The sequence below is a fragment of the Coccomyxa subellipsoidea genome (genome assembly GCF_000258705.1).
Source record: "Coccomyxa subellipsoidea C-169, whole genome shotgun sequence".
Lineage (NCBI taxonomy): Eukaryota > Viridiplantae > Chlorophyta > Trebouxiophyceae > Coccomyxaceae > Coccomyxa > Coccomyxa subellipsoidea.
In genome coordinates this window covers 865,620-885,377 of record NW_005178033.1, presented here as the reverse complement: position 1 = coordinate 885,377, position 19,758 = coordinate 865,620, and the positions used below count along the sequence as shown (strand labels likewise).

The window sequence follows — 19,758 nt, the reverse complement described above, 5'->3', positions numbered from 1 at the left end:
CTGTCCAATTTTCCATGCATATCTTGATAAGTGAAGCCGATTGCAATTGACTGACTGACTAGGATGGATGTTGGGGATGTTTACTTTTTCTCGTGTGATCATGATTTTGGTGTTGTAGATTGACTTAAAACATTGCTTTGGGAACAGTGCTCTCAGAGGCAGGCAGATAGATTCAACTTTGCAAGGGGTGACACACTGAAAAAGACTTGTGTGAGATGTTCATGCTCATTGCCAATCGTCGTCTCTTTACCCAAAGATTTAAGGATACTGCACATCAGGGTAGAATTCTGAACAGTAAGCCATTGTAGTCCAGTATACGTACCAGTGTAGAGATCTGCAAAAGGCCGACCACTTGTACAAATTGTACGGCATTTTGACCTGAGGGAAGCTACACATATAATATCCCAAGGATTTTGATGGGGCAACATCCATCACATTTGTCGCGCACTGCCATTATGACTTACTCAAGTTAGAGCACAATAAGCAAACAAGGAAATATTGCGAGCAGCTTCAATATCTGCATCCCTCTTTCCTTCCAGTTAGTCTCAAAACACCTGTTCAGATTTCCAATCAGATGTGTGCCGTGCAATATGCCACGGCAACAGGTGCTCGTGCGCATCATGATGATTGGGCAAGCCTCATTATTCATCAGGCAAGCCCCATCAATGAGTGTATGGTGGCAGCGCGGGTTAAATAAGTGAAATAATCTGAAAGAGCAGGGGGTGTCTAGATGAGGGATGGCTCCATGTGGGCAGGGGTGGCGAAGCCGAGCAGGTTCAGGTATGTGCCAGTGATGTTGGCCAGACCGGCGTTGGGCAGGTCATCCCTGAATTTGATTCCCTCCGGCAGCCCAGGTCCGCCAATCGCCACCGGCACGGGAGCCTGCAACGAAAGCAGCCTTCTCTTACATCACACTTTCACACAAAGCACTGCAGAGGCAGATGTTGCCAGGTATAGCATCTTCCCCCAGTAATTTATCCCCTTTGTGGGTGCAAAGCAACAGTAGCAGGCAATATTTGCAAGTTGTAGCAGTGATGCAGAAAAGCCAAAAGCGCTCAGTGCGAGCAGGTGGCAAGGCGAACATGAAATAGCACCAAGTGTGCTCAGCAAGATAGCATGGCATCGGGAACACAAAAAAGTAGCAAAGCAGGCTCAGCAAGGTGGACATGAAAGAGGAGTGGGCGCGCACGAGGGTGTGGGAGGTGAGGGGCAGGGGGGCGCCGGAGTCGGCGAAGAGGGGCGCGTTGGTCTTCTTGGCGCGCTGCACCATGTCGTCCGCGTTGCCGTGGTCGGCCGTCAGCAACCAGCGCCCGCCAAGGGACTCCACCGTGTCAAGCAGCTCCTTCACGCACTTGTCTACCAGCGAGCATGCGCCCACGCACGCCTCAAGATCGCCTGTGTGGCCCACCATGTCTGCGCGCACAGCCACACAATGTGTCAGAACCTTTTCATTGCATCGCAGCGCGCACAGCCCTGACTCAGCGTCTGGGTGGGACATTGGTCTGCACAAGGCATGGTGTACGCGCAACAGACAAGACCTTCTTTCAGTGTCTTCTGCGAGGCGAAGGCAGAGATGAGTCTTTGCCATGCATAAACCATCCAATGACGTCTCATTCCTTGCATGGAGGAAACACGTCGCATATGGATCGGAATGTGTCCTGGCACTTGTCACCCTGCAGCAGTCTGGGCGATCCGGGAGGATCCACGCATGGGGGAGGTTATAAAAGGGGGGGTTGACACACTCACCGGGGTTGGCGAAGTTGATGCGGACCATCTGGTACTTGCCAGAGAGCAGGGCCTCCTTGCCGGCCTCGGTGATTTCGCGCGCCTTCATGTCCGGTGCCTCGTTGAAGGGAACAGCGTCACTGGGGATCTCCACATACGTCTCCAGGTCCTCCTTGAAGTAGCCGCTGCGGTTGCCGTTCCAGAAGAATGTCACCTGCAGCCGCCAGGCCCCACACCGCCATTTCAAAAGATGCAAAGACCTCTTCACCCAATTTTCTTTCCCAAGTGTTTTGAGAGTACTGACTGTCGATCAAACACGGTGCCAAGTTGCATGCAGGACTGATCGCGTTCAAGAAGATCCGGCACCTCAATGTTAAGCAAAGACGCCTTGCACTGTTTGCGGTGCAAAGCAGCTTCGCAATCCTCAAAAGCATCTTAAAGGAGCTTCTGGACATATCCACGATGCTCAAGAGCTTCTAAGCTCCTCAAGCGGCTTCTCAGCTCTGCAAGACAGCAAAGGCAGCAGGGTGGGCAGGAGCGCACGTGGCCAAATTTCTGGGTCTCAGAGCAGGCGAAGGTTGAGACGCCGGCCTTAGCAAGCAGCTCGCCAGAAACGCCGGAGATGGCCGGGGGCGGCACCAGGAACCTCGCCGGCAGCTTCAGGTCACCGTCATACTGCATCATGCCCACAAACCTCGTCTGCACACACACAACACATCCAGTCAGCCACCCGAGTCAAGACCATCAATGGGCCATCAAGAAAAACAGACAGATTGCTGCTACCCTGACAAAGCTCGACTTGCTGACCGACGGACAACAAGACAGGCAGCCCGCGATCTCACCGAGCTGAGGATGAGGTGAGTGTGTGGAGCTGAAAGGGGATCTGTCAGGAAGAGGGGATGGGGGGATCACCTTGGGGAAGCGCTTGCGGTCAAAGGCATTGAACTCCTCGTATTCAAAGGCCTTGCTGATCTCCACCATCCTGTCCGCTCTGAAGTTGAACAGAACCACTGCATCGCCGTCCTGCCCACACACATGACCCCAATTAGCTAACTCACTCAATTGCCAAATAATTTAGCTGTTGTCAACTTCAGCGAGCCAGCTGTTGACATCACAGCCCCAGCTACTGGGCACCAGGGCTTCCTCACCTCGATTGTGCCCACTGCCTTTCCACCGTCGTCTGTGACCACGAAGGGCGGCAGCCACTGGTCTGTTATCGCCTTGCTTCCGTCTCCCTCCTGCCGTGCATGCACCATTCCATGTCAGCAATCAATTTTCAGGAGGACCTTCTGCTTGACCTACTTGACCAAATCATGGTCTTGAGGTGGACTGGGGTGGCCAGAACGGTTGAGGCATGGCTCTCACCCTGAGGGTCTTGATCGCCTCCAGCGCAGTCGTGAACTTGTGCGGCGCCTCTCCGAGCACATGCGCCTGCCAGCCGCGCTCCACAATCTTCCAGTCCGCCTGTTCCACATTCCATCCAGCACGCGAGTCAGAAGCTCCCCTTGCAGGCCAAAGACTTCAGGCTTTTTGACAGCCGTGAGTGAGGCAGCGACAGCTCCATCCAGATGGGATTGGGCAACGCGCAAGCACTTGTTGAAAAGTCAGACATCGTATACAGGCATTTCGCCTTCCATGAGTACGTGCGGTGGGTGTGTCAGAGGGGAATGTACCTCGTAGCGGTCCATGGTGACGTGCATGCGGCCGCCCCCGGACGCGATTTTGGCGTCGCAGCCCGACAGCTCCGCCAGATCCTTCTCCAGCTCCTCTACAAACTTCACTGACGTCCCATCCGGCACATCGCGCCCATCCTGCAGCAGTGCACAGACATCTTACTTTCGTATCTCCTTACCACGCCCTTTTCCTTCTGCTTGCCCCTGAACTTACACCTTACCCTACTATCAGAGACTTCTTCGTTTACTAGGCCTATAAGCTGGAGGACCTTTAGACCATCCTGGTCATCACAGCGTTGTCTGACTCCCAAGAGGGGCAGTTTGGCGGTGCGACATTTGGAACATGCACTGCAGGGCAGAGGTAGTGAAGAAGATAGAGAAAGAGCAGGGCAATGGGTGGGTGGGTGACTAACCGTGAGGATGTGCACGCGGATGCGCTTGGCGCCATCCTTGGCTGCGCCTTTGAGGAAGCCAACGAGCTGGTTGCAGCGGCTGTGCACGCCTCCGTCGGACAGCAGGCCGATGAAGTGCACGGTGTTGTCAGGGAAGGACTCTGAGATGTATTTCCAGCCATCCAGCTCGAAGGCTGAGCCGTTATCCAGTGCAATGTCCACCAAACGGGCACCCTGGTCGATCACCTGACCAGATCCTGTGCATCACACGATGAAATGAACATTCCCACTGTTGCAGCCCTGGTTGTCAAGCCTAGCCAGACCTGCTTTGTATTCTGGCAATATATGGACACACGTCACCAGAGTGAAGGACAGAGACAAACGTACGATGATAGTCGTACCCAGTGCATTGTGTCCGACCTCGCTGTTGCCCATGTCTGCATCACTTGGTAACCCCACTGCAGTGCCATGAGCACGCACTGTGCGCCACCGCCCTGGCACCTCCTTCAGGGCATCTGTGACGGGGGTTTCGGCACTGTGAATAGCATTGAATTTATCCTTGTTTTCGTTCTCACCCCAGCCATCGAGGATACAGACAAGGACTGGCTTTTCTGCCTTAGGGATAGTGTCGTGGGGCTTCAACTCTGTGTCGATCGTCATGGCGACGATCTGTTTCAAGATTTTCCTGTCTTCTGGAGTACTTTGGATGGATGCTTTGTTAGAAATATATTCTTTGGAGGCGATGCAATATGCCCTAGCTCAGCTCATCGGCTTCGAACGAGAGCAAAACCCCTACTCTTATAAACCCTATCTCAATACCAGAAGCAGGAGCAAGCTTTGGTTGAACCAAGTCAGGTCTAATCTAAGGAGGATCAAAACAGTCGTGACGTCCAAGGTTGGTGCTGTGATTTGCAATTGTGACGGGTTCTGGCAGGTTCAGCAACCTAAGTTGATCCCAACATCGGAAGGGCTTTCGTCTGTGCACTGTGCATTAGAACTAGCCAATCGATATGGAAGAGGGCACTGTTGGCCTGTGCGAGGCTCAAGGCGATGAGTCCGATATCAAATACATCGCCACACGACGTCTTTCTTCCACTCAGCTTTTATCCATGTGGTATGCTTCCGGAACTAGGTTCCAGTTTTCGCACAGCTTCTTACGGCGCGAGAACGTTGTAAACGATTCCATAATTCAATATTGCATATTGATGTGGAATTGTTGCTGCGCTGGGCAAACCTCTGCAACAACCTTGTTGGGACTGAAAGCTGTTGTTCTGCAGCTTGGCGATTGTTGTTGAGTCCATGAACATCACGATCGCCTACACAATCGGAGTGTATATGGTCAGAAATTTGCTTCAGGACGCAGATCAAAGCAAAATTGCCACTCTGACAGGACTCCTGGTGAGCACGTTGTCCTGCCTTTCGGTGGGCTGTAACAGTATCGCATCCACTAATTTTCCTGACCATTCTTCCTGGTGATGAACCTCGTTGTAAATCAATTCTCGGGTGCTTGCAGTCCTCCTTTTACAGCCTGGGCCAGCTCACAACAGCTTTCGCTTGGGGCACACTGAGCGACATGTATGGCCGGAAGCGCTTCATTTTGATGAGCAACATTGTGAGCACTCTCAGCATGCTCTGGTTTGGTCTGGCTCCCTCCTACACCAGCGCCGCTGCAGCCCGTCTTGTGGGAGGGCTCTTCAACTGCTCGTTCACGTGAGCGCACTCTCCCATGACATCTGCGCTGAATAACGGGAGATGCTTGGCATTGGGTCAGAAGCTCTTTATCCTCCAGTGCATGGGCTGAGGAACTGACATCCAATGCTCTACAATCTGACTTTCACCCATGCACAGGAACGTGCGGTCCATGATTGGGGAGTCTACTGATTTCACATCACAAGCTGTGGCTTTTGGCTACCTGGGTTTGGCCTTTGGAGTTGGAACTGTGCTGGGTGAGCAGTCGTCCTTCACATTCTCACTTCTCATGACACAGGGCAAGCATGGAAACAAGTACGCTGCCTCTTTTGTTAATGAGTCCGCAGCGAGCCTGATGGCTACCGGTGTGTTTGCCAGGGCCACTGGTGGGCGGAGCATTGTCAATGCCCTGTGAGAATGTTGGGCCTGGGTTTCCACTGTGCGGCGAAGGCCACCTGAACGCCATCAGGTGGGAAGCAGCACTCTCCTTGGCGGACCAAGTGGATGCCATGCATGCCTGAACCCGCTTTTGTGCATTGGCCAGGATGGGTGGACCGAGACGTCTGCTTGAGGATGCACCCCTGTGAACAGTGGGTATTGACATTGACAAAACCAGTGTCAGATGTCTGATGCACACGCAGGAATTGAACATCTATGACATGATGGCAGGCCGTTTTTTCTACCCTGCCTGGTGACCGCGCTGGTGTCAGCGGTGGCTGTGGCCTCCAACGTGTTCCTGATGAGCGAGACACTACCGCGCATCGTGGAGGCGCGCCGAGCCAAGCAGCTGGAGCAGGAGGGCGAGGCGATTGTCCCCCTCCTCATCGACGACCTCACCCCGGGACAGACTGTACCTGACATAGAAGGTGGGCAGCCCATCTTTCATGCTATTTATTATAGTTAACCTGTAACAGGGTGCATGCCATTTGCTTGCATACAATCGGCTGTGAATTGCCATGAAAAGCCTCAATAGTAGTGCACTATGAGCCTATTGCATTGAGCGTTACACCCATTCTGCTGGTCCAGGGGGAGTCCCACCTCCACTGGAGGAGCCGGTCAGCATTGCAGACGAGAGCGCACCGCACGGCAGCATCCCCATCGGCAGAAGCCCTGCAAATGCAGACCGCCTTCCCAGGAGCTTCCGCCCCAAGCACATCGCAACTTCAAGCCCCGACGATGTAAGCCTACCGGACATACATCCTCCTGCATGTGTGCCTTCATCGAAAGGGCGCTGCATGCACTTCATGCAGGACTTCTTTGGCAGGTTGCGCAGCATGATGAAAAGCCAATTTACATGGATGTAGCAGCAGGAAAAATGGAGTGATATGCTGTAATGCAGGTGCCGTTTCTGCAACTGGGCACGCCCTTCTTGATGACCAGCACGGTGTCCGCCAACGTGGCGGATGACATGGCGGAGTTTGAGGCGGACAACCCGGGCCGCTGGACTGAGGAGCGCTTCAGAAGCAGCTCCTCCGGCTTCTTCCGCAGGTGCACCTTCACTTCATTATACACCCCATAACATCCCGAGCCTGCCCCCTGTGGCAGATTTGCCTTCACTTCCTTCTCTGACGCATGCACAGCCTGCCTTCCAGGACTGAGGACTGGTAGCCTTGTTCTGTACAAGAGGTGTCAAGTGAGAATATCACCACAGTGCAGTTGCAAGTGCCGAAGGGATGGACTAGCAGGAAGGAACTGCAGAAGATAAGTGGCCGGCGCTTTTCAGGGTGACCATGGATGCGGCGGTGTCGTCGCTGGCGGCCGCAGATGTGGGCGCTGACGTTCTGGAGGATTTCGAGGCGCGCGGCGGCGGCGGCCGGCACGTGCATGCGCCCGCGCAGCCGCCGCGCCGCGTGGCGCCCACTCATGTGTCCCTGCTGTCGCGCGCCATCCCTCGCAGCGTGTTCGCCGACAGCGAGGTGTGCATCTCCTGCTGCTGTCCGATGATTTCATGCCACTCAAGATCCTGGAGTCTGATGGAGCACTGAACCTGTTTAAGGAACATAAATATGAGCTTGACCTTGCATGGTTGCATCATGCCTCCCGCTAGGCCAATTTAAGGTCCTGTGTCAAGGAGAGCAATGGTTGCTGTGCTGTGTAGCCAAGGGCTCTCCTGTGGCTGGTAATGGCCTATGTGGGGCACCATTGCACTGCAGCCGGGAACAGCTTGAAGGTTTCTGGCATGGTGCAGGAGGGAGGTGCTTCTTCGCCGAATGGGGCCCAGCACCCGGAGCTGGAGGGTATTGCGGAGGAACAGGCGCCCAAGCCTGCAGATGTGGATGCAGCAGAGAATGGGCAGGGCAGCAAGCCCGCAGATGAGGACCCTGAGAAGGCATGGTATAAGGACCCTCTGGTGGGTTGCTCTTTCTGGGAGCTGCACATATTATTTGTTCTGGATGTATAATGCTGAGATGTGCTTAATCAAGCGAAGACCAAAAGCTTGCACCTGTCTCTTCGAGACGCCGTGCAGTCAATATTGAGGATTTAATACACCCACTTCTGTATAGCAGAAGTGTAATGACGAATGTTCGTGCACAGGTGCTGCTCTCGTGCTGTGGGTACATGATGATCTGCTTCATGTTCAACATGCTCGATGAGCTGTTCCCAATCTTCGCAGCAGCCCCCATCGCAACCGGAGGTCAGCACCTGTCCTTCCAAGAACAACTGCTGCTCCTTCCTGCTGCATGCCACCTCCTTGCCACCATGCCTCGCCTTCACTGAAGCCATGTGGCTGCCACGGTACTTGATTCTCTGTAACTAGCAGCCATGCATGAGGGGCCATGAATCCTGGACAATCCCCCAAGCAACTGAAGCACTCCTCTTCCCCTCTCCCAGGGCTGAGCTTCTCGTCGTCGGATCTGAGCCTGCCGCTGAGTGTTTCCGGAGCGGCGCTGATGGTATGGAGTCTCTTCATCTTCCCGACCGTACAGACGGCGCTTGGGGCCTGGATGTGCGCGGTTACGGGCCTGGCCGTCACGGTGCTGCTGTCTGTGGCGCTCGGTTGCACCTCCTTTTTGGCCGCGGCCGGCCTCTCCCACACCGCCGTGCTGACCGCGCTACTGGCGGTCATGGTCCTGAAAGTCTGCGCGCAGCAGATGTGCTTCCCCACCTCCATGGTGCGCCACTCCCTCTTGGTTTTGCCAGCATGCACTATTGACATACTCGATGATGTTTGACCAAGCTCCTCCGCAGAAAAGCACCAAACCAAGGACTCAGCATTATCTCATGAGACGTAAAGCTTGCCATGTGTTGCTCTTGACACTATGGATCAAAGCTCAGCTATGCATGCGCTGTCCATTTTGCCGGGCATGCGTTGCACGGATGCACCTGGTGATCACTCTTTGGTGTGCGCGCAGGCAATTGTGAACCGCTTTGCGCCGGCGGCCTATCGCGGGGCGGTCAACGGCACAGCGCAGTCAATGGCTTCGGCTGTCAGGGCGCTGGGCCCTTTCCTGGGGGGCGTGATGTGGGCAGTGTTCTCTGGGCTGGATGTTCCAGGGCACCAGCTGTTCCCCTTTGTCATTATCAGCGTCACGTCAGCGGCAACTGTACTGTTGTACCAGTTCCTGCCCCGCATCTGAAATGTCCGGAGAAGTCTGAGGTCTTGTTCAGGAAGACACAAGTCAGAAAGCTTGTTCCTGCAGTTGCTTCTTGTGCTGCAGAAGTGTACTGGTGGAGTGATCGAAGAGAAGTTGTGTGCCAAAGCGCGCATTGAATACTGTCAACATTGCAACGTCACGAGTGAGCTAGTAGAATGGAATGGAATGGTGCATGCGGTGCATCTTAAGGACTTGGTGAAAGCAGACATGCTGTCCAGGGAGCATTTTCCAGAGACTGAAGTACAGACTTGTACTGTTGAATGATTTCAGTCCAAGGTGCTGATGTCCTGCAGAAATCCAGAGATTCTGAAGATTATTTCTTTGCCCTATTCTGGAACAATTTACAGATGAAGTCCCAAGTTGTCTGTAAGACAAGCTGGATAGCTTGCCAGCGTGCCAAAAGTGTTTGTTATACTGTTTAACCTTTTACTTGTTTGTGGCACAATGATGCTTGAGGCAAGAACCCGGGTTCCTCGAGTATTTTCAGCTTATGAGCTGGTATGTCCAGCATTGAGGAGGAATGAAGTTGGTGCTTTTAGGCCAAGGGTGGGGATTAGGAATCCCTTGCCCTCAATTGATAATGAGCTGGCGTTTGCAATCCCTGACCCACTCTGCTTCGTAATTTGGCGGTCACAAATAAGCCATCGTCATAATATGCGTATATTTGAAATGAGACGCTTAACATGCTGGAAACACCTGTACTCATGAGGGGTCAAGAAACACCTAATGCAGAACTGCGCAGCATGCTTATGACATTGAAAGCTGTAAACGAGTCTGTCATGTCTGGCACAAGAAAATTATGATATCATCACTGTGGCACATTCTGCTCAAGTCAAGCACAGTTGTTGAGAGCCCACAAGCTAGCGCAGTGCTGAGAGCAATGTCAATATCATCACAGCATTGCAGTTGCTCCCTTGGCCTGTGGGATTTACTACCTAGGGTCAGATTGACAGGTACGTATATCACACTTGTTCAGGCCCTGAGACACCGCTGTTAATACTGAGTTAGCTGAAATTCTTCATCTATGCTGGGACGGTCCAAATTTGCATCTGGTCCAAATTGATGAGCAGGTTAATCTGATTTATGAACAATTCAACTTCCTTGGCCTCTTCACCCATTATTCCTGCCGTGTAACATCCCTTCTCTCCATGTCAAGAGTATGTTCACATGTCTGCACCAGAACATTGCTGCAGCGCTACAACTAGCTGCTCAAAGCAAGATAACCTCATCACATGTCATAGAACACCAATAAGCCTGGCCCCACACCCAACAGCAGGGAACAGCAGGGGCAGGGTCTGGCACATCTGACCACAGGACACTGTCATGACTGGTCACAAATCAAATATCCTTCTGCTTGTTTCTGTCCCTGCTCGTGATCTTGGTGAGATTCCCAGGGCGGGGGCCGATGCGGCCAGTCGCAGTGTCCAGGTACTGCGCTGTGCTCAAGTCCACCTTGCTGAACCGCACCTGCAGGGTCAAACACTCGTCACTTGCAGGCTCCCAGAGTGCATATTGTGCATTTAAAGTGCTCACAGACAGCCGCTGCCGCACAGTGCAGATCGCTTGGCTCACAAGCAGCGAAGCGCTCGAACCACTCCAGGCCATGAGCAAAAAGATGCCATGCTGCAAGTAGCATGAAGGATTCCCTCACAACGCTAGAGGGGACAATGAAGGTGTGTGGGGCTTCTGAGTTGTCAGCCTCAGAAGTAGATAGGAGCGGCACGCCATGCCAGGCAAAGACTTGAGAAGTAGGCTCAGTGCAAGGCCTTATTGCCTTCGTTCAGTGCTAGCTTGGAGAGCAGAAAGTCGTCTGGCAAGTGGCGGCAGCACACCGTGCCGAGGAGGGACTCTGGGAGCTCGTCGCGGGTGTGGCCCTCCAGGACAATGCCCATATCCACGACGAGGCTCTTGGTGGCGCCTTGCACCAGGCCCACCACTGTGGCCGCCACGCTCGAGGATCCCACGTCTATGTCCACCTCCACGTACCCATCACCCCTGTCCAGACAGCGTCACTGTTCAGGCAGCGTGGCTCTCTTTTCCGCAGCACTGTTTGCCATCCAGCTCTTATTGATGCGTTCAGGCCATGCGCAATGACATGCCTTTGGCCAGCATGCAAGTGCGTGCATTCAAACCAGGATTCTAGGAAATTATTGGTCCCACACAGTATGGTATGGCTGGTTATATAACACTTTATCAGGATAGTTAAGGAATATGCAGCTGACAGGTGAAGGTGGGCACGCACTGGAAGTATTTGGCGGTGAGCTTGTTGCCGAGGAGGCAGGGCGTGGTGCCCACGGACTGCTTGATGATCCACGACCCCTGCGTGACGCGCGGGATCAGCTTGAACGTCGCGTTGCGCTCCCTGTCGCCCCCCGCCAAGAACCTACAATCGCGGCATCCATTCTCAGCGCTCGGCAACGTCTTTCCCGTGCGCATGACAAGCAAGAGTTCCCATTGCTGGCATCAAGATGCAAGTCCCGTGCAATGCTGCCCAGACAATGGTGCCAAGCCACCACTGGAGCTCACACACTGACACCGTAAAAGCAGCAGCATTGGGAAGCCTCCCAGACATTGCTGACCGCTTGCTGGGGCATTGCTCGTGGGAGGGGGCATGCACCTAGCGAGGGAGAGGTCAAAGGGGGAGTCGGGGTCGGAGGCGCGGCCGTTGTCGCTGCCCTCGTCCAGGCTGCCGGGGCCGCTCCCACCGCGCGGTGTCGGCAGGCTCGACAGCCCGCTCGATCCAGACCTGCATTACCCCAATGCAAACCCGCTCAAATTAACTCCCTCAAGCGGACGTGCTTGAGAGTCCCCGACTGCGGCGAGAAACTTGGAAGAAGGCCCAGCCCGACAACCTCTGTCCTTTGGACAGAAAAGTATTCTCCCGGCATGCACCGCCGCCCCTGTTGCTTTTAAAGTCAGGCCACATGCACTGTGCAGCAAGGGGATGGGGCTCCCAGAGAGGCAGAAGGCCAGACTGATGTAAGAGCAAGGAAGATGGGTGGAGGGGCATGCCTGTTGAGGCTGGGCACGGCGCTGTCTGACTGATCGGCGTCGGCGGCCCAAGACATGACGAGGGAGAAGGGCTGCGCCGAGGGCACCATGATGTTCACAATGAACGTGAACGGTGCCTTGCTCTTCCTGCATGGGCAGCCAGCACTTCAACACTCCTGGGTCCAAAGCTGATAGTTTTGGGCATGCAAATACAAAGCCATTACACAAGTCTCGGTGCTCAGAAGCTAAAGGAAGATGGTGATCGGAGCAACCTGCAGTAAGCAAGGTGCCCTGGGTAAAGGTGGCCACAAGATTGCAGGGCATCTTTCATGCTGCAACCAAGAGGCAAGACCGAGCTGCAGAAAGATAAAGTTCGATTGGAAGGATGGGGTCAAAGGAAGGCAGGGGCTCACTTGAGGGAGGGCAGGTAGCGGGCGATGTGGAAGGTTGGCGTCTCCATCTCCAGCAGGTCCACAGCCGCCAGCGCAAATAGAGGGTCGTCTGCTAGCACCTTCTTCTTGTCGCGCAGATAGTTCGGCCCCCGCACCTGCGCTCATGCCACAAATAGTGCATCAAGTTCATGCAGGTTATTTGATTTTCTGGCTATGCCACCAACTGCCATCAAGCTGTGTTGTTGAAGCCCCACTATCTGTTCTACCAACTCCCATCAAGTTGAGTTGATGACTTTGCACTGGCAGAGCACTCTCCACCAGGCCGATGAAGCCTGCGTGCACAGGAGAAAGCAGTCAATGATGGGCACATGCAGATCTGTGTAGACAACCTAGGAGGATGGAACACCTTGAAGCCTGCGTTGCCGGGGCAGCTCCAGAACTGCTTGTCGCAAGTGCCGGTGGCGCAGGCAGTCGGGTCGGCTTCAGGCGCCTCCTCTGCCAGCAGCCCATCGCTCTCCGACGGACCCTCCTGTGCCGCCCCATCCTCGCTTGGTGCATCCACCCTGCACAGCAGCGCCGCACTTTTGTCAGGCATCTTTTTCAGTAATTCGGCAGCACAACTGTGCAGCTTGTGAGCTCCCAGTCCCATCCACACCTGTTCTTGGCTACTCTGCATGAAGGTGGTTGGTTTAAAATTCGGCAAGCTAATTTGATTATCTACAAGCAGTGAGCGTGGCCAGCACATGTAGAGCGCGTTGGGACTTTGGCACAGAATGGGTGTCAGAGGCGCGCACTGGGCGGGTGTGAAGATGGAGGTGGTCTTGCGGCTCGCGAGGCGGCTGGTGCGCGCCAGGCGCTCGGCAGCTGTGTTTGAGGGCGAGGGCGTCGGGGGCGGCGCCTCGTTGGAGCCCATCAGGAATGGGCGCGTCACGAACCGCTCAGCCTCCGCCTGCGCTTGCAACGGCCAGAATATTTGCTCATCGTGACAAGACAGCTGATAAGAATACAGCATTAAAGCAGGAGAAAATGCACATTGGAGCCAGATTGCAAGCGAAAGAGTAGGGAAAAGAGCTGCTTATCAGTTAACATGAAAAGAATTTGACGGGACAGCAGCATCAAATCAGAGACAGTGCACGAGTCTGGATGCTTCACAGGGTCCGAAGAGACCCTGCAGGTGCAAAGCAGGAGGTTTACGAATATTGCACATAAGAGCAGTGGCTGACCCGGTTGCGCAGCATGACGTTGTGGTGCACGACTGGCTTGATGACGGTGTACCAGATGGAGCTCCACCTCAGCAGCGGCTGCGGCAGGCTGGTTGTCAGCATGTGCCGCACCCACCCGCCCATGTCAGCCTGCACCGCCACAGATCGCCATTTACAGAAAGGCACTCACCAGCAATGACAAGAAATGATTTATCACACCCAATTGTGCCTTCCTTTTTGCCACGAGCCCTGGAAAGGTAGTGCAGCAATGGGATGTAGGGCTCCTGAGCACGCAGCGTCATGCCAAAGGCTAGAACACTGGACAACACTTATCTTGCAAGGCAGACGTGCACGGACAGCTAGATTGCGACGCACCTTTATGACGTGCGTGATGAGGGTCTCCTGGCTGCTGGCATGGTTGGCATACTGAGCTTGCAGGGGCGCCAGAGTGTACCCAGAGAACTCAATCTGTAACAAGCATGCAATTTATAAGAAACACATTTCCCTGCACAGCTGCCTTGAGCGCAGAAAAAAGCATCCATAAAGAGGCACCCACCTCTGCGCGGATGGGAGAGGTCCATTGGTAGAAGGGCGGGTCTGTGCGGGGGACCAATGGGTGGTCTATGCTCTGCATCAGCACCACATAGGTCCCATCGTCCTCCCTCCTGCACAGCACCATCGCATAGACACCCTCAGCATATGCTGTCCCAAGCAAAGCAACCATATCCGGGCAGAAGCACCAATAGTCACAACCAGCATTGTGATACAAGAGGCGCTCCGGAAAATGAGCTGATGCTCTGCAGGCCTGTGTCTAGAGCCCTTTCTTTAGAGAATGCTTTCAGTCTTAGATTGCCCTAAAAATATGCTGGCTCTGCATGCAGTAGGAGATGGGGCCAGGGGCGCTGACCTCCAGGTGCGCTTGACCACCACATCTCTGGGGGCCAGCAGGGTGGCGGCCCAGCCGCCGGGCACCCAGCGCCCAGTGAAAATGACGGTGTGGTCGTCCGCCTGCTCCAGCACGCGCGAGGACTGCAGCCCAATGTTGGACGCGCTGCGAAGGATGTCATTCTTCAGCAGCACCTGCCGGCACATGCCCACACCCTCAGCCCAACTGGCCCTTGCAAGACCCTGCTCAGGACAACCATTGATCGCAGCGCAGGGCCTGAGCGGGGCGGCAGAGTTTTGCCACACTGCTCAGGAATATGAAGAGGTGTGATTGCAGTGCACAGAGGCTGGTCTTTCTGAAGGTGGAGAGGCTGAGCGGCTACCTCAGTCACAAGGCTGGGTGGCGCATGGACAATGAGGGAGACCATAATCACATCCTCGTTCTCCTCGCTTGTGCCGAAAAAGACTGTGACGCCGTCGTGGCAGTACCACGCCTCCCACAGAGTCATGTCCATCCCGGGAGAGTGCACATCTGCGCATCAGGCCCACCCATTCAGGACCCTCAACAAAATCGGCCACAAAGACAGATCGCGCATGGGCTCATCGATTTGAGCAAAGCCTACAAAGGTTTGTCAAAGACGATGAAGGTATGTACCTGTTGGGCATGTCATGGATGGCTGTTCCAAGTGACTCATGTCCAGACCCTGCACCGCATGAAACAGAAGGCAGCTCAGCAGCACACCTTTGAATGCACGCAGAGATGCTCTTGATAGCCCTTGCTTGCAAAGGCTGGCAAGACACATCAAGACTCCCCTTGATTGCAGACAACCACATTGTGCATCAGCAAATCTGCAGGCGCAACAATGGCAGATTGGAAATACTTGAGTAGGGGCACCTCTGAGAAGTAGGAGGGGGCCGCCGACATGGCTGGCGGCGTGGCAGAGTCTGGGGACTGGCCCAAATCGCCGTCAGTGTCAAGGGAGGGAGTGATCACAGAGATGCGCGGGCGCTGGCCTCGCTGCAGAGCTGGTGTGTCTGGTTGGTTGGAAGACCCACTCCTCGGCTGCGCACATGCTTTCAACATGGCTAGAGGCATTTGGGAAGCGTCTCTAAGCACACGTCAAAATGTATGCATGCTTCTTCGTCGCATGTTGATGTGTGAAAGAGGCGATGGTGCTGCCTGAAAGCTACATGCACTTTCTGAAGGACTACCTTCTGTTCCCGGTAAAGAAAATATACATGGAGGAGGTACCTCAGCAGCAGCTTTGGCAGCAAGATCCCCAATGACTGTCTGGAAAGTTGTGTACCACAATCGCGCTTCCTCCTCGTTGTGGAATGCAAGCGTGACTTTGTCTGTGTCCTTGATCAGGTGCTTGCCGTTGTGGAGCTTGAAGCAGAACTGCAGCCACACATCCTCTTCGTCCAAGGCATGATAGGCGGTCGGATATCCTTAGGTGAAGAAGAGGGTTTGTAAGTCAAGACGGCAGGGAGAACAACACCCACCAAATCGCGCTCCTGATAGTTCCCCTTTGCAAGAGCGAGAGCCGAGTTGTTCCTCCCTTCGTCGAGGATTCTGAATTTTCGTTCTTTCAAGATCCCAAGTCTGTACCGGCGGTTGAGGGTCCACACTTGAGTCAACTTGTCTGAGGTTGCTTTCCTGGTGGTTCCAAACTTGTCCCTGCGAATCAAATGGCACAGTCAAAATCAATCAAGAAATTTTGAGCTGGAACACATAAGAAACCAAGTCCAAACTAAGCTCCCTTCGTGCTCAAGGTCAACATCTGCTCCTTCACAAATCTCACTAAGTACTGCCTTCGTTGGTAAAAAGGTCCGGAAGGGGTTCTGCGGATGCTATCAAGGATTAATTTTGCCAGTGTCGGCGATGAGTCCATAACGTCCCTCACAAAAGGACGACTTCTTTGCTGGACCGTATGTCTGAGCTTTCAACTCCCCTTCACTCACAGCAAGCTCAGCACATAATGCTATCATCACGAACCGGTGGATTAGAGGCCAACAATCGAGTCTTACGGATATAAGAACGCCTTTCGAGGCTTCAATATTCCAGGGATGACAGCTGACTCCCGCAGTATCCACGTTTCTAAAAGCGGTGTGCTGATCTCCGTGCTAGAATCCTCTGCAACAGTCTGCATGCTGTGATGATGCTTGTCTTAGACCCAACATGGATCCATCACGCCAGAACGACAGTGTACCGGTACTCCCTGAACTCCTTGTTTCGAGGCATGTGGGTAACACAAGCGATTCTTTAAACGTCCTTTTTCGCAAGTGGCGATGCAGATGTCTGCAGGTTCACAGGGATGCAGAAAAGTGCCGAAAGGCTTTGATTCTCCAAAGTCGTGATTGGGAAGCAGTGCATGGTCACATGACCCCCTCACGTGCTCCAATATGATATTTGTCGGAGCGTCCCAGAATTTCTAGCCCAACGTGCCTTTCACAGCAATGGCACATGGCACAGCAAATTTCACCTCCAATGCAAACGCTGCCTTGTCACCACACCCTCCGATCCCTCATTTCCGAGCTTTTCACCCTCCTAGCCTCCCCTCTTTCCATGGGTCTCCCTACTCAGCGCCGGTCGCAACGTGCCACTCGCCCCTCGGTGCGCCTTGCCCCTTCCTCGTGCCCGCCTCAGCGCCGCCCTGACCGCTACCACCGCCGCTTTCGCGCAACCCCTTGCACTACGCCCTCCCGGGACCCCGGCCGCCCACCCTCCGCCACTTCCGGTGTCGCCCCCACCCCTGCGATGCTCCACCCGCCTATGCCGCCCGTCCTCAACTTTCCTCCTTTGCATTGGGCAAGAATGAGAGCTTGAGGGGTGGGTCAAGATGTCCTCTTCACACGTACGTGTGAAACATCCTTAGGGGATGTCCCCCTGGCTGAGTGGCAGGGAAGAGGCGGGTGTGGTGGCAGGAGATTACCATGTAGGTGATGGGGATGTCGCAGTCTCTGACGTCGCAACCGTTCAGCTCGCAGATCGCCTCCACAATCTGAGGGATCTCCAGGCGCTGCACCTGCATAGCCACATAGCTTGCATGTTCAGTCAGGTCCTAGCCGCTGTTTTTAGACTGTTTGCAGCGCTGCATGGTACTTGCGCCTGCTCCCTCCTATGCGCTGGACAGATAGCAGGGATGGATTTTTGTTTGTACAAATGTCATGGACATGGCATGAAACTGTACCTCGAGGTACTGTCAAGCTGCTGAAAGAACTCTGGAGGAGCAATCATGGAGTCAAGCTAAGGCGCATCATCATGTACAGATATGCCATCATAAATTGCAATGGATTGTGCTTGGGATTTTCTTCTAAAATTGCATGCTCTATTGTGCTCGTAGATTTAGTCTGATCACTACAATTGTGTGCAAAGATGGCATGTCAGCGCCCCCTTCAAGTCCTGCACAACCCCAACAGAACATCCAAGCTATAAAGCAGCTGAAGTGCAAGCAAGTTCTGCTGAGACAGTGAGGCACATGCCAAACTTGTGATATCATGTCAGCCATGCTTGTTATGAAAAGTAGTGGCAGACGCGCGCTGATTTGAGCAGTGCAAACAAGTGTCGAAGCAGAGCGAGCTGCAGGTATGCATGGCTCACTGAGACGCACCCCCAAGATCTCAAACCGGTGGGCCTGCGGCGTGATGTGTGCGCCACAGCAGGACAGAGATTCGTCCAGCGAGCCAACAACAGCTGCTACGGATGGGCTACTATGGCTGAAACCGACATTTTGGGTCACATCCGCCCCTGTATGTGCCTGACAAGGAGATGAGAATTCCATTTGGGCAGAATGCAAGCAACACAGCACATCTTGGGGTCCATGGCAAGAACCTTAGGACTCACCCAGAATCATATAGGGCTCACGCACCTGGCATTCTTCCAGACAATGACAGGATCCGGCACAGCATTCTGCATGCATGGGCCCAGTACTCGTGTCGCAATCATTCAGGATGTCATGCGCTAGTTGGCATGCCGGAAGTTAAGCACCCTTGCCGGACATTACCAGCTCAGAGCTCTCATGACATGATTATGCCAAATGATGAGAAAATCACCTGGACAGCTCAGACGCCAGTGGCTTCTCCGGGGCAGGAGGAATACTCTGCAGCGAGCGACAAGTTTGCAGAAATGTAGCCAGGCAATGCTGAAGTGGCCGCCGAAGGTGAGAAGCTTTGAACGCACCAACCTGTTCGATCGCGACCAACCCCTTACCTGAAGTGTGGCGCAGAATATCTGTATCTGACTGTCACAATGGCCTCCACAACAAGACAACCAGCTTGGGCCACCGCCGCGGCCAAGCCCCGCGCCACTGAACGTGATGGGATGACAGTAGGGAGGGAAAAGGAGGCTCAAGAGCAACGAAACAGCAGTTTTCTTCAAGTTTGTCGCGGATAGATTGAAGCTGCTGAGATCATGAAAGGTTTGTCTTCTCTTCTCTCTGTCGCCAAGTTGGGGAGGGAAGGGCATGGGAAAATAGTTTAAGCGGGCTTAGTTGTCGATCGTGTTTGCCTGTTTTGGCAAATGTCTTATGACGAACAGATATTGTGAATCTTCTGTGAAGACTCAGGAATCGATAGCACGAAGCTAGAACCAGCTTTACGCTCTCGTTGCTCCCTTCATCGCGATCAGGGAGCAGGCAACGCTCAGGACAATCTTCTGCCTCCAGTTCGTCGCTTCAAGGTGGAAATTCACTCGCTTGTTGCTTGCTCAAGATGGTGGTGCCAGCAACTCTGGAAGCGCTTCTGGTGCTTTAGAAGAGCAATTAAGGACCGCCTTTAGTTGCAATGCTGATTGAATGTTCAGCGGTACCTTACCGCATGAGCAGACTGCTCACTTGAAGATGTGATGAGGCTCTTTGTTCTGATCGGGTGTTTGGGTTCTCGGATCAGGAATGGCGACGCCTCCAGCCCATGCAACAAAGCTGCAAGCGGACAGCGACGCATCCAGAAACCGGATGGACATCAAGGCCAAACTGGAAACTCCGTCTGGCTCAAGGTTATCAAACAACGTGCCCCTTGTCTGATATGGCTAGCGCTACTTGCTGTCAACGCCGTCGTTCCCCCAGGCTTGTTGTGTATTTTTACAATGCCGTGGGTGATATGTCTGTTGCTGCCTGCAGCTCTCCGTTCTCCTCAGACGTTGCACATTTCCCTACTGGCGACTACGAGACCATCGGGCAAGCACCACTCAATTGTAGCGCTGCTCAGCTCAGCGT

The 19,758-nt window shown here is 54.0% G+C and overlaps 3 protein-coding genes across 3 annotated transcripts; 1 reads left to right on the top strand and 2 right to left on the bottom strand.

The window, feature by feature from the left end:
• Positions 1-226: 226 nt before the first annotated feature.
• COCSUDRAFT_66530 (cofactor-independent phosphoglycerate mutase) lies at positions 227-4,516 on the bottom strand. Its single transcript, XM_005646746.1, has 10 exons — positions 4,192-4,516; positions 3,812-4,047; positions 3,399-3,536; positions 3,091-3,189; positions 2,874-2,963; positions 2,638-2,748; positions 2,269-2,424; positions 1,747-1,939; positions 1,190-1,413; positions 227-882 (listed from the first exon to the last, which is right to left on the bottom strand). Exons 1-10 carry the CDS (start codon positions 4,448-4,450, stop codon positions 727-729), a joined length of 1,662 nt encoding a protein of 553 aa, XP_005646803.1. The 5' UTR covers positions 4,451-4,516; the 3' UTR covers positions 227-726.
• Positions 4,517-5,089: 573 nt separating this feature from the next.
• COCSUDRAFT_66529 (MFS general substrate transporter) lies at positions 5,090-9,057 on the top strand (the record flags this gene model as incomplete). The annotated part of the gene is made up of 12 exons (XM_005646745.1): positions 5,090-5,128; positions 5,304-5,500; positions 5,639-5,736; positions 5,858-5,948; positions 6,149-6,345; positions 6,506-6,657; positions 6,819-6,967; positions 7,203-7,395; positions 7,668-7,829; positions 8,015-8,114; positions 8,312-8,592; positions 8,833-9,057. 12 exons carry the CDS (start codon positions 5,090-5,092, stop codon positions 9,055-9,057), a joined length of 1,884 nt encoding a protein of 627 aa, XP_005646802.1.
• A 1,356-nt stretch (positions 9,058-10,413) lies between these two features.
• COCSUDRAFT_55954 (DUF1336-domain-containing protein) lies at positions 10,414-16,787 on the bottom strand (the record flags this gene model as incomplete). Its single annotated transcript, XM_005646744.1, has 18 exons — positions 10,414-10,542; positions 10,908-11,070; positions 11,318-11,458; positions 11,693-11,821; positions 12,118-12,213; positions 12,480-12,613; positions 12,865-13,021; positions 13,253-13,407; positions 13,682-13,810; positions 14,036-14,128; positions 14,217-14,325; positions 14,568-14,740; positions 14,929-15,077; positions 15,201-15,249; positions 15,441-15,608; positions 15,798-15,944; positions 16,049-16,223; positions 16,756-16,787. 18 exons carry the CDS (start codon positions 16,785-16,787, stop codon positions 10,414-10,416), a joined length of 2,328 nt encoding a protein of 775 aa, XP_005646801.1.
• Between the last annotated feature and the right edge of the window lie 2,971 nt (positions 16,788-19,758).

Bases quoted from the DNA above. Each gene is read 5' to 3' on its own strand.
- COCSUDRAFT_66530 (XM_005646746.1), bottom strand. From the start codon at position 4,450: ATGACGATCGACACAGAGTTGAAGCCCCACGACACTATCCCTAAGGCA. The intron at 4,048-4,191 runs GTACGACTATCA...TGTGATGCACAG, and splicing joins GGTCGGACACAATGCACTGG to GATCTGGTCAGGTGATCGAC. The intron at 2,964-3,090 runs GTGAGAGCCATG...CATGCACGGCAG, and splicing joins AGGCGATCAAGACCCTCAGG to GAGGGAGACGGAAGCAAGGC.